This window comes from Hemiscyllium ocellatum, chromosome 13, assembly GCF_020745735.1.
Source record: "Hemiscyllium ocellatum isolate sHemOce1 chromosome 13, sHemOce1.pat.X.cur, whole genome shotgun sequence".
Classification (NCBI taxonomy): Eukaryota; Metazoa; Chordata; class Chondrichthyes; order Orectolobiformes; family Hemiscylliidae; genus Hemiscyllium; species Hemiscyllium ocellatum.
This window is the reverse complement of record NC_083413.1, coordinates 4,074,089-4,094,054: the sequence shown is the minus strand read 5'-3', so window position 1 is coordinate 4,094,054 and position 19,966 is coordinate 4,074,089. Positions and strand designations below refer to the sequence as shown.

General features: G+C 42.3%; 1 protein-coding gene across 3 annotated transcripts in view; it reads right to left on the bottom strand.

Annotated features, from left to right (window-relative positions):
- Positions 1–2,572: 2,572 nt before the first annotated feature.
- Positions 2,573–19,966, bottom strand: part of LOC132821751 (transmembrane protein 255B) — an 88,381-nt gene continuing 70,987 nt past the window's right edge. The window contains exons 4-9 of one of the 3 annotated variants that reach the window (XM_060834479.1): positions 14,195–14,284; positions 13,608–13,688; positions 9,472–9,557; positions 9,018–9,177; positions 7,288–7,434; positions 2,573–6,042 (exon numbers count right to left, since the gene is read on the bottom strand). In XM_060834479.1, the coding sequence (XP_060690462.1) occupies positions 5,896–6,042; positions 7,288–7,434; positions 9,018–9,177; positions 9,472–9,557; positions 13,608–13,688; positions 14,195–14,284 (711 nt within the window). In that variant the 3' untranslated portion in view covers positions 2,573–5,895. Of the gene's footprint in view, positions 6,043–7,287; positions 7,438–9,017; positions 9,178–9,471; positions 9,558–13,607; positions 13,689–14,194; positions 14,285–19,966 lie in introns of all 3 variants that reach the window. The other 2 variants (XM_060834480.1, XM_060834478.1) reach the window with 2 other exon arrangements.

Sequence of the window (19,966 nt, the reverse complement as noted above, 5' to 3'; positions counted from 1 at the left end):
TCTAATTGGTAGAGTGTTCTCATGGAGCATACATCCATTAGATGATGACTGACAGTTAACCGCCAAGATTTGTTTAAATTTTAATGCAGGCGGGTTGCCTCTGATTGGTCAAGCTGAGAAATGAATCAACTGTAACCTATTTTATTGAGTTGAAGGAGGTGCAGTGTGTGAACAATCTTATCAGAAAAGAACTGCAATTAGAAACTGTGTGCATCTGGAGAGGGCAGAGCACGCTGTTTGAACTTACATTGCTTCCTGTTCTCTTAAGTTTGCCACATTATGATCCAGACAGATTTCATCTGGTTGCAGACACACATCTATTTTTGGTCACTGTGTTTTGAAGTAAGATTAGTAGTTTGCCTTTGAAGAACTGAAGTTATCTGCCATTTGATACAATCCACCAATCTTTGGGATGTACAGCCCACGTGTATTGCAGCAGCCATGAAATCCATGTGCAACATTAATCATTTTTGTGATAGGTCACATGTTGGTTTGGTTTAAAAATAAGGGGAGCCCATTCAAAACTGAGATGAGGAAGCTTTTTTCTCCGAGGGTTGAGAGTCTTTCAAATCCCTTTCCTCAAAACACAATAAGTACAAAATCTTTACGTGTTTCCAAGGCAGAGGTTGATAAGGTTCTTGATGATCAACAGTTATGGATTGTCAGGATATGCAGGAATGTACATTTGAGGTTAAGGTCGGATCAGGTGTGATCTTATTGAATGGTTGAGTAAGCTGAATGGCCGATTGATGTGACTTGTCATACTCCTATATTGTTTTAATGGTACTGTCCCATTTGTAGCGAGCACCGCTCCTGTTCCCAGTGCACAGAGCCAGTGTGAACCTTTGCTCAAACATTCAAGATATTTTCCCCTTCCACACTCTCCTCATTCCTGAAGAAGGGCTCATGCCCGAAACATCGATTCTTCTGTTCCTTGGATGCTGCCTGACGTGCTGCGCTTTTCCAGCAACACATTTTTCAGCTCTGATCTCCAGCATCTGCAGTCCTCACTTTCTCCCAACCAATGTGGAGTCCTTGGAATCCTAACGTGTATATTGACGTCATTTTTCAGGGGTTTCAGTGCTCACAATTCCAAATATGTAGGCCATACATCCCAGGCACTGGCAGGTTATAATAAAGCAAAGAACTGCACATGCTGGACATCTGAACACACACAATTAGAAATTGCTGGAGAAGCCGAGCAGGTCTGACAGTATCTGTGGAGACAGAAATCGGGTTCATGTTTTGAGCCCAGTGACCCTCCTTCAGAACTGGCAGATCACATCAAGGTGCTGACCATACCCAAACAGCTTGGAAATCTTAAAGCAGTGCCCAACATTTTGAGGTGATACAGCATTTGCTCAATAATCTTAGGTGCATGAAGAATTATGCTGAAAGCCAATTTAAGATTGTCATTTTCACTCGCAGTGTGACAGAGAGAACACGCTGCGCATGTTTCAACTCAACATGATAGGTGACCGCCATTCTCTGGTTCATTTCTTAGCCAATCAGAGTCAACACTGCCTGTTTTTAAAATTCAGCAAAGCTTCTCTTTATGTCATAGAGTCATATAGAATGGAAGTGGCCAAATGGAAGCAGACCCTTTGGTCTAACCAGTCCAATTTCAAACTAAACTGTTCCCACCTGCTTGTACCAGGCCCCGTTCCCTTCAAATCTTTCTTATTCAAATGTCTTTTAAACATGGTGATGGTACCTGCATCCACCATTTCCTTTGGAAATTCAGTCCACACACCAAACCACTCTCTGTATAAAAAAAAGTTCCCCCTCGGGACCTCCTTGAATCTTTCTCCTCTCACCTTAAAAATATGCCCCTTAAAAATAGTCTTCAAATCCTCCACCTTAAGAAAAAGAGACCTGCCATTCACCTTATCTAGATCTCTTATGATTTTATAAGCCACTATAGGGCACACCTCAACCTCCTACGCTCTAGTGAAAGAAGTTCCAGCCTCTCCTTGTAGCTCAAACCATCCATTCCCATCAATCATCCCGGTAAATCTTTTCTGAACTCTCTCCAGTTTAATAATAACCTGTTGATATCATTTCACTGGTGCATTTTCCATGGCAGTGATATGCCAATCAGAGTGTACTTGCCAACCAATTAGCACTTTCCTCTTGTACAGTATCAATGTTCCTTTTCCTTTACATTGGTAGTTCCTGTGAATTGTCCAAATGAATGTAACACAGAAGGTTTTGACATTGTTTTTTTAGCATTGCTCAACTACAGAACAATCACGATTATCCAAATGAGACGGGCAGGGAGTATTTTGTTCGGATAACTGAGAGTTCAGATATGAGATTGTTTGGATAATGGATAACGTTTTTACTGGACCTTGAGATCTCGTTCAGATATTCCAGAATTTGGATAATTGATATTCAGACAATCGAGGTTGTTCTGTATACAGAACTTGGCATTAATTCGAGTATGTAATGATCTTCTCGCTATAAGAATTGGTCACTCAATTTCTGAGGTGTAATAAAATGAAAATTTCAAAAAACGTGGTAAGTTTTATTTTAAAATTTTAATAGTCTGTATTAATTAACATCACAATATGCTAGATCTCTTTCATACACTTTCAAGATGTATATGTATTAAAGTAGCAAATTCAGCATTATTTTCTGAATAGTTTGCTGAGATGTAGATCTGAAAAAGTGTTGCTGGAAAAGCACAGCAGGTCAGGCAGCATCCAAGGAGCAGGAGAATCGACGTTTCGGGCATGAGCCCTTCTTCAGGAATCGTGCTCCTTGGATGCTGCCTGACCTGCTGCACTTTTCCAGCAACACATTTTTCAGCTCTGATCTCCAGTATCTGCAATCCTCACTTTCTCCGCTGAGATGTAGGTGTAGAGTGAGGGCTTACACTTGGTAACACAAAACAGATGTTGAAGTAATTACTTTCGGAACATGAGTCACTTGATCCACAGAAGGTGCTGCACTCTCCACTTCCTGTTAGTCTCACATGAAGTTGATGTCAGATTGTTTTAAGATAAAGAGCTAGGATTCGACGTGAGGTGCAAAGTATTTATTTTCACATCCTGAGAGATCAGATCGTCAGGTCACAGCAGGAAACGGGGCGGTGTTGGGTCATTTCCCAGACTGGAGGCATGTGACCAGCAGTGTTCCACAGGGATTGGTGCAGGGCCCACTCTCTGTCATTTATATAAATGATTTGGATGAGAATATAGGGCAGCCCCTGTTTCCATGGAGTTGTTTTCTGAGGTTTCAGTTAGCTGCGGTTTGCTGCAGCCCAAACATATTATAGGGAACCTTCCAGAACCAAGGACCAGGAGGCTGCTGGGAAGGTAAATTTCCCATTTAAATGAATGGGGTCGTTCCTATCTGTGGTTTTTGGGTTCTGCAGTCGGTCTTGGAGCATATCCCCCACGGTACGGGAGGCATGGTTAGTAAGTTGGTGGATGATACCAAAACACGTGATGTAGTAGACAGTGAAGAAGGTTTTCTAAGATAGCAAAGGGATCCTGACCAAATGGGTCAATGGGCTGAAAAATGGCAGATGGAGTTCAATCTGGATAAAAGCGAGGTATTGCATTTGATAAAACAGACAAAAGAAGAGCTTATACAGTTAATGGTAGGGTCTTGGGTAGTGTTGTAGAACAGAGGGACTGAGGGATACAGGAACATAATTCTTTCAAGTTTGTGTCACATGTAGATAGAGTGTTAAAAAGGCATTTGATACGCTTGTCTTCATCACTCAGTCCTTTGGAGTGTAGGAGTTGGAGACATCATGTTCAGGTTGTACACGACATTGGTGAGGTGTCTTCTGGAATACAGTGTCTAGTTCTGGTTGCCTAGTTCTAGGAAGAATATTATTAAGCTGGAGAGGATTCAGAAGTGATTTACCAGGATGTTGGCGCATATGAAGGCTTGAGTTATAAGGAAAGGCTGGGACATTTTTCACTGGAGTGTAAGAGATTGAGAGGTGACCTTATAGGAGTTTATAAAATAATGAGGGATATAGATAGAGTTACTGGTGGGTGTCTTTTCCATGGATGGAAGAGTTCAAGACTGGGGGGGGGGGCACATTTAAAGTGAGAGGAGAGAGATTTTAAAAAAGACATAGGGCAAATGTTTTACAGAGGGTGGTTCATGTTTGGAATGAACTTCCTGAGAAAGTGTAGATGTGGGCCCAATTGCAACACTTAAAAGACATTTGGATAGGTATGTGAATAGGAAAGGTTTGGAGGGATATGGACCAGGAATAGCCAGGAGGGATTAGTTTAGTTTGGGACTATGTTCGGCATGGACTGGCTGGACACATAGTCTGTTTCTGTGCCGTATGACTCAGAGAAAAAGAGCAAGTAGGAGATAGGAAATTTATATAAATCAGCATCCAACCTTAATTGGATATTGTGTCTGGTTCACACTTTCGGAATTATGCATAACAGACAATGCATAAAATATTCAAAAGAATTATTCCAGGGCTGAAGAGGTTCAATTGCAGAGATAAATCGGGAAATTCAGAAGAGTTTGCTCTTGAAAGGGGAATTGAGAGGAAGGTTCGAGGAGGGGTTCAAGATTGTGAAGGGTCTGAACAGAGGGGACATGGAGAAACTGTTTGCAGCAGTGAAATGCTCAGGAACCAAAGGGAACAGATTGAAGGTCATTGACAAAAAATGGAATGACAACATGAGGAAAAACTTTCATGCAGGGACTGCTGAGGGTCTGGAATGCATTGTCGAACAGCACCTTCTCCCTATTCAGTTGCACATTCTTCTTCCTTCAATAATAATCCAATTCTCTTTTTAAAGCCTTGAATGAACCTGCCTCCACAACTGAATAAGGAGAAGGTGAGATAATGCCACTCGATGTATTGCTGACTGAGAAAGCCAAGGTCCATCACAGCTGATCTAGTTGTCTCCTTGTTTGCGGTCACCAATCTGTAATTCTGATTGGATATTATTGCAAAGGAAAGGGAGCATTGGAGCAAGACTCTTCAGAGTGCAGTCTCAACAGTATGGCCAGCAATTTGAGGGGAAGTAATTAGGAGATGCACAAAAAGATAGAGTTGAGGAACACTGTGAGTTAGAGGGCTATAGGGCTGAAGGAGATTATGGCGATAGGGAAGTGGCGTTGGAGCCAATACACATGAATAGAGGCAGCGGGGAGTGGGTGAACAGGACTTAGTGTGATTTCAGATATAAGCAATCATGTTTTATAGGCTCAGGTTTAAGCAGGATTCAGGAGGACAAGAGAACATGCAAGTTTAACCCTGAAGCACACAGTCCATTCAAGCCAGTGCAATGAGCGTGATGGTGCTTCAGAAACTGGAGTCCTGTTTATCTATATGATTCTTTTGCACCGTTCCTAATGGATTGAATCGGATTAGCTACAGATGATAACTGCGTATAGGAGTAGGAATGTTGTCCCATTCTGCAGTATTATAGGTACTTTCTTTATAAATGGATTCTATTAAACAGCTAATAGTTTGAAAATACCGTTTGCATGATATAAATATTTACAATGGTTTAACAGAGAGCCAATACTTAATATTATCTACATCATATGTACGACATACTGATGACACAATGACTAAATAAATCTATAGGGTAAATTTTAATCTTTTAATTCATTCAAAGAGATTTTGTGGAATTATGTTGCTGGGTGAAGCAGGAGAAGATGGTTTTGTTCAAACAGGCAATTCCAAGTCAGTAGCTATTAAACATTGAAATCAATAAAAATTGAAGACAAAGGTAATAGAAATCTGGAAGGATTTAGAACTTGCTGCTAACTCATTATCACCAGTTTCATATCCCTCAAAATCATTTCTTTGGTCTAATCTTTTTAAGCCTCAGATCTGAAGGCTCGACTTTTACTGCTGGAGCTGTTCACTTTACAACAGAAGCCGGTAATCACTGATCATATCGGATATCCCAGAGGTTTTTCTGGCAGAAAGTTATACAGTGGAGCAAATGGTGGAGGGTTGTTATCCATCTTCGTGTGGCTATGATTATAGCAAGGTAAAGATGTAGCTGCTGGCATTGACATGTAACAAACAGAGGGTCTCTGAGAGGAGAGAGGACAACAGTATTAATCCATATTTGTGTTTTTTAAAGTGCTATTATCCAAAATTCTATAAATGTTAATTGCAATGATCATAAACTCATCTTCTAACCAAAGTTACACTTTGATTATAGAAATGTATCTTCATCAGTGAGCTTTTATCACAGTCGTTATGAGCTAGAGACAGAGGAGTGTTTGAAAATGATTCTGTAAATTTGTCTTACGAAGGTACAAAGCCCAGTTCCTTACAAGGAGGCTACAGTATGAACATTTGGATTCCTGACCCATTTACACTGAAACAATGAAATCTCCAGCTGGGATTACAAGTTCAGAGACAGGATGACCCTCATGGGGCCAGTTAAGTTTGTAGGTTTTTAGCTCAAACACAGAGAAGTGAGATGAGAGGGACAATCCTGGACTTTTTTAAAATACAGGATGAGGGTATTGCTGTCATCAGACAGATAAGAGTCAACCACATTGCTGTGGGTCTGGAGTCATATGTAGGCCAGGTCAGGTAAGGATGATTCTTCTGTGAAGGACATTGGTGAACCAGATGGGATTTTCTGACAATCAACAATGGTTTCATGGTTATCATTAGACTTCTTATTCCTGATTTTGACTGAATTCAAATTCCACCATCAGGATCCAAACCCAGGTTCCCAGAACATTCCCTGGATTTCTGGATTAACAGTCCGGCAATAATACCACTAGGCCATTGCTTCCCCTGTATCAAGGTACCATTTGACTGGGACCTAATGGAGGTGTCTCAGATTATGAGGGCCATGCACAGGGTGAATACAACACAGCTGGTCCCAGTGGTTGAAGGGTCAATAACAAGGGGGGATAATTTTACATGGAAAGGAAGGATATTTAGAAGGAAACTGAGGAAAAGCTTTTTTCATTAAGAGGGTGGTGTGGGCTTGGAATGTACTGCATGGGAGGGGAGTTGAGAAGGGAAACCTTGTATTCTTTAAAAGGTATTTGGACAAGCACTTGAAAGGTGATAACATTCAAGGCGATTTTAAATTGATGTCAGTCCTTGAATGGAAAAAGAAAATATTTTTTCTTCACTGACTATTCCCAGATGTAGTGAAGTGTTACTGAATTCAACTAATCCATCATGAAGGGGAGACTTCAAGAGAAATAGGTTAAATGGTAAATTGTTTCCAACTTGCAGCAGATCTCAGGTGGAGACACTTAGGAATAATATGCAAACTTATAAACGTACAAATCAGAAAGGCAACATACCTGCTGTGCTATGTCGACACCTTGTTCTTGAAGAAGGAGAGGTGCTGAGGGAGATGTGCTGGGCTGGCTCTGTGTCTCCTCTTTAGCATTACACCTGGAATTGTGAAAGTTGAAGAGCTGGACACTAACATCAGGTGCAATGAGAGACTCCTCGAAAAAGCACAAGCAGAAGGTTTCAAAGCAAACAGTATCTTTATTGGTGAGGTAAGCACACAGTAGTTAATGTGCTGTCTTAAAACATATTCTTCCTATATTGCAAAGAGGTTGACAGTACAATGTTGCAATTAATTTTTAAAAATGCAATCAACTTCAAGAAAATGAATATGAAATGGAAAAAAATTTGGCACTCACAATGTATATTAGTTATATCTGCTAAATATTACAATAAGTACCACCATCCCACTGAAAATGATACACCACTCATGTAACTTTTCTGCTCCATAAAGTACAACCATTTTTATATCCCTTTAAATTATTGTGATTAAGCTTTATCATCTGTTAATACATCTGTTTTCAGTGGAGTTTTTTTCCACTGTACTTCCAATGCTTTAAAATGTAACTTATTTACTGAAACTTTAGCTTTGAACATTGTCCAGCATGGAATGTGACTAGTTTATTGGATAATTTAATAACCTTGTTCCTGTTTGGCTCCTAAAATAAACCATTCAGTTTACAAACCTCCTAAACTGGGATTAATTCCTACCATCAACACTAACGGTTTCTAGTCTTCACCAGTTGATTTACCCAATCAACGTCAGTTGTTAAATCTTCAGGGAATAACGGAAGAAATTTCAATGACAAATGCAACATACTGCTGCGTGGCAAGGCACTGATGTCGATATTGCCCAGTAGAATAGAATAGTCATAAAGTATAAGAAAGGTGACATGATGTGAACTGGACGACAATTATTAACTAGGGATATTTTTTAATATCATTTCACAGGATCTGGTTCTGCTGACTAGGCCAGCATTTATATCCCATCATTAATGTCCCTGGAGAAGTCAGTGGTGAACCACCATTGTCCCAATCATGTAGTAGACACGCTGTTTCGGTGTTCAAGGATTGTGACCCAGCAATACTGAAGGAATGGCAATATATTTCCAAGTCAGGATGGTAAGTGGCTTGGTGGGGGAAGTTTTGAAGGTTTTAGTGTTCCCATATATCATCTGCCCTTGAGCTTCTCAATGGTAGTAGTTGTGAGTTTGGAAAGTGATCAAGAGGGTTACTTTGTCATGAATGGTTTTGAGCTTCTTGAGTGTTGATGTTTGATTATAGCTTTACTGTATTGCATGCTGTATTCACCGGTAAGCATGTGTATGTTCCTGTTTTGTATCTTTACCAGGTTTCTATCCTTTTGCTAGTCCAGGTGCTGCTCTGGGCATGTCCTGCTGCACTTTCATTGAATCTGGACTGGAGCCCTGGCAGAGTGAGGGATGCTGGGCTGTGAAGTTATAGACTGTGGGTAAATACAATGCTGTTAATGGCTCTCAGTCCTCTGTGGGTGCCCAGTGTTGAGCAACTGCAGCTGTTTTGAATCCACCACAGCTGGCATGGCCGGAGTGTTATACAGCAGGCAGGAGGGGATAAATAAGCTATTTAAATGAGTAAAATATGCTACAAAACTGTAAGATCTTTCTCATAAGTGCTTTATGTAATCGTACAGCTGTACAGCACACAATAAAAACACTGACTGCTAACTGAAAGAAAGAATTATCTTTCCTCGTCTTACCGTGTTTTTAAAGTTCCCGAGAATAGCGGAGGTGGCAATTCCCAAAATGAAAGCAGATATGTTGAGTGTGGTTACCAGCCAAATCATGATGTATAAAGATTGAATCTCCTGGCAACTCTTCACTCCAACAAACTCAAAGTAATTCTTCAAATAATCACCACTGCAAAACAGAAAGAATAGTTTTCTACCACACACAAGTTGATGGAGTGATTTCTTACAGCAGGTTGTGAAGGAGCTTTTCTGATACAAATTTGATGGAACAGTTAGTCACTCGTTCACTGGGCTTCTTTCGCAAAATCTCACTGATCGAGGTCATTAAGGCAAGAGTTATCGGTCATCGGAAACAGTGTTTTTATAGAGACATCGAGTTACGCAGCACAGAAACAGACCCTTCTCATTCTCCACCGAAATAAGCGTGACCAATCAGTGCGGTACTGAGAGTTAAAATACTCACTTTGCACAATTGTACAATTCGCAGCAATAACAAGTGTTACTTCGCACTTTCAGGTTGCACGACTCTGTGAAAGTCTGGCAAGGCACCTGCTCCCAACAGAAAAAACAGGCAGATGTGAAACAATTTCCATCCATGGGTCATAGAAAACCTGAAAATACATGTTTAAAAAAAAACAAAATGAAGAAGGATCACTGAACCCAAAACATTAACTCTGATTTCTCTCCACGGCTGCTGCCAGATCTGCTGAGCTTTTCCAGCAATTTCTGTTTTTGTTTCTGAAAATAATTGTTGTTGATGATCATCATTATCTGATTCTGTTCGGGTATTGCAAAAAAGCACATCACAGCCAGCAGCTTCTGCATTGTACCTCGGAGCTGGAGTTACTCAACATCCTGGTGCGGTCACCGACTTGGCCAAGTCTCTCATGGTATTAGACGTGACAATGTTTCTCACATTCAAGATATAACTGAAATAGGAGGGTCCTGAGGTACAGTGTTGTTGACCTTAGCTCTGGGCCAGAAGCTCCAGGCTCAGGTTGAACTTCAGGATTTGATGGCCATGGAAAGTGGATCATCATGTGGCCAAGTGTGAATGAATTTCTGACATATGTCAGGCTTCACACATACATGTTTTAGGCAAATAATTAAAGCAGTTCCAATCTGCTGTTGACATCATATGGTGCTATCGGTAATAACTCTTTGTGTTTATTCGCTATAACGCTACACCTTCGTCCGAATGTTGTGTAGGCTTTTATTGACCATTGGACTTTTACACACAGAAGGAGACCATTCAGCCCATCATGTCAGCACTGATTAACAAAGCTCTAACTGCAGTATTCTCATTTTCCAGATCTTGCTCCATAGACCTGGAGGCTATGGAAATGCAAGTGAATATCTAAAAACAGCTCAAATATAATGAGAGTTTCTGACTCAACCATCCTTCCCGGCAATGAATCTCAATTTCCCACCACCCTCTGGGTGAAAGAGTTTCTCCTCAAATCTCCCCTTAGCTTTCTACTTCTTACCTTAAACCTCTGTCTCCTGGCTATTGACCTCTGTATTAGTGGATAAAGTAGGAGAAAGTGAGACAGGAGTCAAAGAGAGTGGTACTGGAAAAGCACAGTCGGTCAGGCAGCATCCTAGGAGCAGGAGAGTTGACGTTTTGAGCATAAGCCCTTCATCAGGAATGTGGGAGTGGAGCGGGGGCGCCCAAGGAGGCTGAAAGATAAATGGGAGGGAGGGGGAAGGTAGCTGGGAATACGACAGGTAGGTGAAGGTGGGGAAGGTGATAGGTCAGAGCAGAGGATGAAGCGGGTAGATGGGAAATAAGATGAAGTTCAAGAGAGCGGTGCCAAGTTGGAGGGTTGGATCTGGGATGAGGTGGAGGAAGGGGAGATAGGGAAACTGGTGAAATCAACATTGATCCTGTGTGGTTGGAGGGTCCCAAGGTGGAAGATGAGGCATTCTTCCTCCAGGCGTCAGGTGGCTAGGATTTGGTGGTGGAGGAGGCCCAGGATTTGCATGTCCTTGGGGGAGGGGGAGGGGGTGGTAAAGTGTTCAGTCACAGGGCAGTGGGGTTGTTTGGTGCATGTGTCCCAGAGGTGATCTCTGAAACATTCTGCAAGTTGGCGTCCTGTTTCCCCAATGTAGAGGAGACTACACCCTAACCCTAACCCTAATTCTCCCTGCACCTCTACACACGACCTCTACTGTGTCCATTGCTCCCGCTATGGTCTCCTCTACACTGGGGAGACAGGGAGCCAACTTGTGGATCATTTCAGACAGCATCTCTGGGACACATGCACCAACCAGCCCCACCGCCCCTAGGTGAACACTTCAACTCCTCCCCCACTCCGCCTTGAACATGCAAATCCTGGGCCACCTCCCTCGCCAAATTCTAGCCACCCAACGCCTGAAGGAAGAATGCCTCATCGTCAGCCTTGGAGCCTCCAACCATACAGGATCAAAGTTGGTTTCTCCAGTTTCCCTATCTCTTCTACCCCCACCTTATCCTGGATCCAACCCTCCAACTCAGCACCACCGTCATGATTTGTCCCACCTGTCCATCTTCCTTTCCACCTATCCGCTCTAGCCTCCTCTCTGACCATTCACCTTCGCCCCTACTTTCACCTACCTATCACATTCCCAGCTACCTTCCCCCCAGCCTCACCTACACCCTCCCATTTATTCTCTCAGCTGCCTTGGGCCCCTCCCCTTATTCCTGATGAAGAGCTTATGCTTGAAATATCAAATCTCCTGCTCCTCTGATGTTGCTTGACCTGCTGTGCTTTTCCAGTAGCACACTTTTTGACTCTTCATGGAAAAAATGCCTTCCTATCCACCGTCTCTATGCCCCTCATAATCTTAGATACCTCCACCAGATCCTCTCTTAACCCTAGACTATCCAATCTTTCCTCCCAGCTGAGACCCTCTCGCAAGACAACATCCTGCTAAATCTCCTCTGTACCCTCTCTACCATAATGCCATTCTCCTATAACGTAATGTCCAGAACTGCATGTAGTACTCCAGTTGTGAATGAATCAGTGTTTTATTCCACATGCTTTTTGTTTAGAGAATATAAACAAAAAATCCCATTCACTTCTGGGACATGGGTGTCACTGGCTGGGCCATTATTTATTTGCCCATCCCTAGTTGCCCCCCTCTGAAGTGTTCAGAGCCTTCTAGATGGCTCTGAATAAACTTAAGGATGATATGATAGATAATAACTTGGGCGGGATTAATTTCCCAAAGCTTTCTCCACATGTAAAAGCAGGAGAAAATCAGGCAAATGTTGTGGCAGATAAGGAATATCTGGAATGGTCGAAGAGAATAGAACCATAAAACTTATCCAAAGACAAATGAGGCTAGTATTGAGGGAGCTTGGGCAGCATGGTAGGCATAAGGGTTTTAACAGGTGGTTGAAGATGTCTGCAAAAAGGAAAAGTGAAAGATAGTGAACAAAAAGACTAAGGTGTGGGAAATACAAGAGAAATTCCTGACAACACTGGACATCCTTCATCACTACCTTGGGCGGCAGGGTGGCACAGTGGTTAGCACTGCTACCTCACAGCACCTGAGACCCGGGTTCAGTTCCCGACTCAGGTGACTGACTGTGTGGAGTTTGCACATTCTCCCCGTGTCTGCGTGGGTTTCCTCCGGGTGCTCCGGTTTCCTCCCACAGTCCAAAGATGCGCGGGTCAGGTGAATTGGCCATGCTAAATTGCCCATAGTGTTAGGTAAGGGGTAAATGTAGGGGTATGAGTGGGTTTCGCTTCGGTGGGTCAGTGTGGACTTGTTGGGCCGAAGGGCCTGTTTCCACACTGTAAGTCTAATCTAATACCTCCTACAGATTAATTAGGGAAGGACAATAAATACTGGCTGAACCAGTAAACCCAATTTCCCATGAGCAGAAAGAAATAAAATGGCTTTGTGTTTGGACATAGGCATTACACAGTCCAGTGCAAAAATTCACCAAAGATCCTCAGACAGCACCTTCCAAACCTACAACCACTTCCATCTAGAAGGACAAGGGAACGCTACCACTTACAAATTGGGACACATGCACCAAACAATCCCACTGCCCTGTGACTGAACACTTTAACACCCCCTCCCCCTCCCACTCTGTCAAGGACATGCAAGTCCTGGGCCTCCTCCACCACCAAATCCTAGCCACCTGGCGCCTGGAGGAAGAACGCCTCATCTTCCGCCTTGGGACCCTCCAACCACACAGGATCAATGTTGATTTCACCAGTTTCCCTATCTCCCCTTCCTCCACTCACAATCTCGACTTGGAAGTCTGTTACCACTCCTTCAGTGTCGTTGGGTCAAAATCTTGGCATTCCCTCCCTCAGGGCATTGTGAATCAACCTATACCACATCTGCTGCTCACGTTAATTTCTTGCATTTCCACGTCTTAGAATGTATTGTTACAGATATTCAACTTTGTAACTATAAAAATATTGAATTATTTTTGTTTTATGTTTTTATATATTTTGGTTCCCTTCATTCTGCAAATGAAATCCATCTCTGCCTTTAAATCAACCTACAATAAGACAAAACTTTGCCTCAATTTTCAGACAAAATTAAAGTTACAAACAGTTTCTGATTATTGCTTATTCATAAATTACTCCCACTTACAGTTGCCAGGTAATTGTCATAAATAAAGTTCTGTCCACTGGTGTAATACTGGCATCTCCCTGCACGCAATGGTCTTAAATCCTAGGAACAAAACATGCTTTTAAAAAAAAATCAATAATGTCATCATTCAATAAATTTCAAAAACAATCCAAACCAACATCTTCATCAAGAGAGTTTTGTCAACAGATTACTAACAAAAGTTGTTCCCATTCCCTATCACTGATCTTATCACACACCCTGTATCTGACGTGCACCCACGCCCACATTCCCTGAGGATTGATTTAAAAAATCCCATTTCTGCTTTACGGCCTGTTCTACACAGAGTTGTTGATTTGTCCCAACTCTCAGCCTCTGTTTCTGACCTCCAACTAAAGGGTCACAGAGAGATCCCTCTGTTTTACAAAAGTTCTCTGAAAGATTGGATTAAGTAGTTGGTGCCTCAATCTAACACCTGATTTAAAGATCAGGAATAATGCTGCAAAGTTTAAGGTGAGATGAGTGCTGCAAGAGAGACACACATCCACCTGCTTGTTGAGGACCGGTATTTTTGTAACATGCTGCTCGATTGAAAGATAAATGTGACTCACAATGCTGACAGCTGTGAAGACACCATCCACAATGACACAGATGAAAGCTCCAATAATTCCAAAACTGAGGAAGGTGATGGCTGCAATCAGCTGTCGTGTGAAAAAGGAAACAAATGCAAATTAAAAAGTGAACTGTTTCATTATTTTAGTATGAAACTCAAAAGGCACTTTCCTTTTATGAATAAATGCTTAATGCTGAGCAATGATGGGTGTTACAGTTTCTGACAGTACAACTTGTGACTGATTTATTGTAGTGATGTGTAATGAGATACAGTGAAATATGTTGTTTTGTGTGCTCTACTGGGAGACTGTACCCTACAAAGTGCCTCAGGGTTGCAGGACCAAGTGGTACAGCCACAGAGAAGGTGCACAGAGAGAGAGAGAGATCAGAATTAACATTTGAGAGGTCTATTCAAAAGTCTGACAATAGAGGGCAAGAAGCTGCAGTTGAATCTGTTGGTACGTGTTTTCAAACTTATATATCTTCTGCCCGATGGAAGAGAATGGAAGAGAGTATAACCGGGGTGGGAGGGGTCTTTGATGACATTGGTTGCTTTCCCAAGACAGCAGGAAGTGTAGATGGAGTCAATGGATGGAAGGTGGGTTTGTCTGATGGACTGGGCTGTGTTCGCAACACTCTGTGGTCTTGGGCAGAGCAGTTGCCAAGCAGTAATGCAGCTGGACAGGATGCTTTCTATGGTATATCTATACAAATTGTAAGAATCTTAGTGGACATGCTGAAGCTCCTGAGGACGCAGAGACATTGTTGTGGTTTCTTGACCATGATGTCAACGTGGGTAGACCAGGACAGATGGCTGGTGATTGTCATTCCCGGGAAAGTGACGCTGTCAATCATTTCTACCTCGGCCCCGTTGATAGGGACAGGGGTGTGCCCTCCACTCTGTTTCCTGAAGTTAACAATCAGCTCCTTCGTTTTGTTGATATTAATGGAGAGATTGTTGTCTTGACACCATGCTACTCTCAATCTCCTTCCTGGTCTCTGCCTTGTCATTGTTTGAGATCCAACCTACAACAATGGTGTCGCTAGCAGACTTGTAAATGGAGTTAGAGCTGAATTTGACCACACACTTGTGAATGCATAAGGAGTATATTAAGGGGCTAAGAACGCAGTCTTGTGGGAGACCAGTATTGATGATTATGGTGGAGGAGATGCTGTTGCCTATTGTTCCTAGTTGTTGCATTCCATGGATCAGGAAGTTGAGGATCCAGTTACAGAGGGAGAGATGAGTCCTAGGCCTGAGAGTTTGGAAGTCAGTTTGTTTGGAATGATGGTGTTGAAGGTGGAGCTGTAGTCAGTAAGTAGGAGCCTGACGTAGGTATCCTTGTTATCCAGATGTTCCAGGGATGAATGTAGGGCCAGGGAGATGGTGTCTGCTGTGGACCTGTTGCAGTGGTAGGCAAATTGCAAAGGATCAAGGTAATCTGGTAGGCTGGAGTTGATGTGGGCTATGACTAATCTCGCAAAGCACTTCATAATAATAGAGGCCAGAGCCACCAGGTAGGAGTCATTGAGGCACACTGCCTGATTTTTCATTGGTACAGGGATGATGGTGGTCTTCTTGAAGCAGGTGGGGATTTCAGATTGTAGTAAGGAGAGGTTAAAGGTGTCTGCAACTACTCCCACCAGCTGGTCCACACAGGATCAATGTGCACAGCTTGGGATTCCACCCAGACCAGTCACTTCCCATGGGTTCGTTCCTATCTAACATCTGCGGTAGTGACCACGGGTGCAGGTCCATCCTGGGCTGTTGGGATAGGTAACAGCATTTCACTGATCTTCTGTTCAAGGTGAGTGCTTATCTTTATTTATATTGTGTCTTTAATGCAGTGAACAGGAGTATGATGGCATTTGGTGCAAGTTTGGACCCTAGCGGGAGAGTTTTAGATCACCTCAGATGGGAGTGTGTCAGAATAGTCAAGTCTAAAGGCGATGATGGCATGAGTGAGGGTTCAGCAGCACCTGAATGTAATGTCATGAAGGTTGCTTTAGTAATGGTGCTAATAGTTAACTACAATATCAAGACTGCAGACAGTCAAGCTGAACCTGGGACAATTGCCATGGAGTGGGAGTTGGTGGCTAGGGAACTGAATTTGCGTTGGGCAAATTGAATGGTTTTGGTTTCCAAGTATTTAGTTGGAGTAAATTTCGGATCATCCAGAACTGGCAGCTGGACAAGCAGCATGCAAAGAACTCCAAGGCACTGGGTGGGTTGAGAGAAGCTGTTGTGCCGGTGTCATCAGCATACGTGTAAAAACGTGTTTGGGTGGTGTGGCTGAGGGGAAGACTGCCATGAGGAGGAAGTAGATCGTGATCCTTAGGGTCACCAGAGTGAAGGATACAGGACTGGGAAGAGAAACCTCTTGTTATTGCATGTCACTCGCTACAGTAATTAGCATGTGGATGTTTGTGGAGTGGGTCGTTTGCACTAAGTACAGCTGATGATGAGTGAACTGTGTTTCTTGAAGGTAGAAAGCTCCTCAGTCTGATTTGTACCTGCTTCCTCCAACTTTCCATCCTCCTGTGACATCTCATCTTTTAAAAAGGCACGTGCTCATTCTGAGATTCTTACAACACCATTCAAGTTTGCATTGTAAGGTTATCTTGTGAATTAAATTTTTAATAGTAGTTACGAATCTCACTCACATCGTTTCTCCCAGTCAGGGACGTTTCGCAGTTAAATCTGTTTGCCATTCTGTGAGGGTTGAAAGCATGATGGTTGCTTTCAGAATGATGGGATATAGCAACTGTAAACTTCCACTTCCTCCAGCCCCACTGTCTGTCCTGACAGTGAAGACAGCAGCAATCACGTTAAGAAAGGCACTAAAGGTGAGCAGTTTCCACCCACACAGAATCTCATTCAGGGAGGTCCCACTCAATGATGAGAAGATTAAGTGAAGACTCTACGGGGACTGACCACTTTGACTGAATTGCTTTGCACAGAAGTCCTGCCCCTGCATTACCAATGTTGGATGTGAAGGGGCTGAGATCTGCTGAATTGTGGCCCTATGCTGTTTGTTTGTGCTAGCCCTGGGTTTTGTGTCGAGGTTACATCAAGGGCAGGACTTGTTCCAAGCTGCCCCACTGCTGAAAACCTACTTGGGAGATTCTGTAAATAAATTCTTTAGCATCCTAGACAAACAAGTCCCACTTAGTGCAGTGTCATTTTGGAATATATTACAAAGTTCAAGCAGAACAAGACTGAACAGTACAGTAAACACAGACAGTTTAATGGTGAACTCGACCTCCGACTCAATAAATAGATGTCTCCTTCTCCCGAAAGTCCAGACAGTTGTGTGTAATTTTAGCAGATGATATTGCTAGCTATTTTCTTTGTCATTTCTGCAATGTAAGTATTCTACAAAATTATGAGAGGCATAGATATGGTGGATAGTCAGAAGCTTTTTCTCAGGGTTGAAGTTTCAACTACAGGGGAGCGCAGGTTCAAGGGGAGAGGGGGAAATTTTAAGAGAGATGTCCGAGGGAAGGTTTTCATACAGATAGTGGTAGGAGCCTGGAACACATTGCCTGAGGAGGTAGGGAAAGCAGGCACATTGGTGACATTTAAGAGGTATCTGGATGGTTACATGATTAGGGAGGGAATAGCGGGATATGGACTGAATAAGGGCAGAAGGTTTGATTTTTAGTTTAGTTAGGGCAAGATGATTGGCACAGGCTTGGAGGGCTGGAGGGCCTGTTCCTGTGCTGGACTTTGTTCTTTTTGTTCGGCATCTCTATGTCTTGCTGAATTTTACCACATTCTCATGTTTTACTGGATCAGGTTTATGGTGCCCACATGACTATTCTTAGAATCTAACGTTAAAGGAGTTCAGCTCTGGTATTCGCTTTAGCTAAGCTTGGTGCTTGTTATTGTTTCCCCAAGTTATCTTAAGTCCCAGACAATATCTTATTCACATAGCTTTCATTCGGAGCATTACATTGAGTTGATATTTCTCTACTTTGAAACATCAAACTCTTTAGCTGCATTGGATAGATTTTCCCAGAGTGCTTTTCATCCAAAGCTAATGCTTCTCTGCTGGCAACCAAAATAAAACAGAATATAAAATATGGGAAGTGTAATTAATAGCCAGGACAATTTGAGAAATAAAGGAGAAATCGAGAACGTTAACTTGGAGGAAATCAGAGGTTATGTGAAAAGATTAGCAGAAAGCATTGAACCCTAAAACCATTAATTTTAAAACTCTGATCTTTTTACATTCTCAATGACCTTGCACCTTTATTAACTCTATTACTGCCTCCAGAACCACAATTCTGGATTCCAATAATTCTGGCTAGTTATAAATTTCTGATTTTAATTGTTTTCAGCTGCCTGGACTCAAAGCCTTGGAAGTTAATCTCGATCCCTGTCTACCTCGACCTCATTTTCCTCCTTTTTTTGTTTTGGATATTTTTTATTCAGAAAAGAAAATTTTTAAAAGTTTTTTTTTACAAAATTACAAAAGTAATACCAACAAGTATAAACACCAATATGAAATTAAATAAGAAAAAAAGAAAAAGAAATAAATAATAACCGAAACAACAAAAAAAAAGAGAAAAACCCAACTAACTACTAATCAATTCTATAAACAACCAAAACATAAAATAGGATATCATACATTACTAGTGATATACAACAAAATAATTAAATAACTTGGTACAGGCTCAAAATAGATTTATCTCAAGTCATAATAAAACCCATATTTATACGGGATTCCTCCTCCCGGGGGTTCCTGAACCAGCCAGAACCATTACCACAGCTAGACAAAAGCCCTCGACAGTGTGACCAAAATATCCGTGTCGATATAGTTCAAAACGTGAGGAAGTCAAGGGGGATATATTCCATGATTAACCTGTGCCAGTTCAAAGGTCCTGGAGGGCCTTCAGCTGACCAATTCACTAAAATATTCTTCCTTGCACAAAAGGAGAGAAAGGTAAATAATCTCCTCTCGTGCACATCCAGGGAGGGAAAATCTGAAGAGCCCAAAAGTAGGGACACTGGACCCAATCTAATCTCAAGATCTGTGTCAGGGCATTCGCTACTCTATCCCAATACCTGCGGATCTTATGGCATGTCCATAGACAATGCGTGAGAGTGACAACTTCTGTTTTTACATTTAGGACATATTGGGGACTCTCCTACCTTGAATTTTGTGAGTCGTTCAGGTGCCACATGAGCCCTGTAGAGTATCTTTAATTGAATAGCCTGAGTTCTATTACAAATAGAGATCTTTTTGGCATTTTCCCAGATGTCCTCCGACATTTCTAAAGAGATTTCAAACACTAATTCTTGATTCCAGGCTTTAAATAATCGTTCCATGTTCTTCGATACCTTATATAATGAGTGATAAAGAATACTGACCGAGGGCGGCCCCATCAGCCATAGCACTCTCCTTTCTCTATCCAATTTGTAGGGATTAACTATCAGTGTGGTCTTCTTTAGTATATAGGCTCGTGTTTGGCAATACCAAAAAAAGTCCCTGTTAGACAGACCAAACTTCTGCAGCAACTGCTCAAAGGGTCGGTGTTTGTACAATGTGTGCAGGAGGGTTTCCTGACACAATATGTCGACAGGCCAACAAGAGGGGAGGCTATATTGGATTTGGTTCTAGGTAATGAACCAGGCCAGGTGTTAGATTTGGAGGTAGGTGAGCACTTCGGGGACAGTGACCACAACTCGGTGACTTTTACTTTAGTGATGGAGAGGGATAATCGTGCGCCACAGGGCAAGAGCTATAGCTGGGGCAGGGAAATTA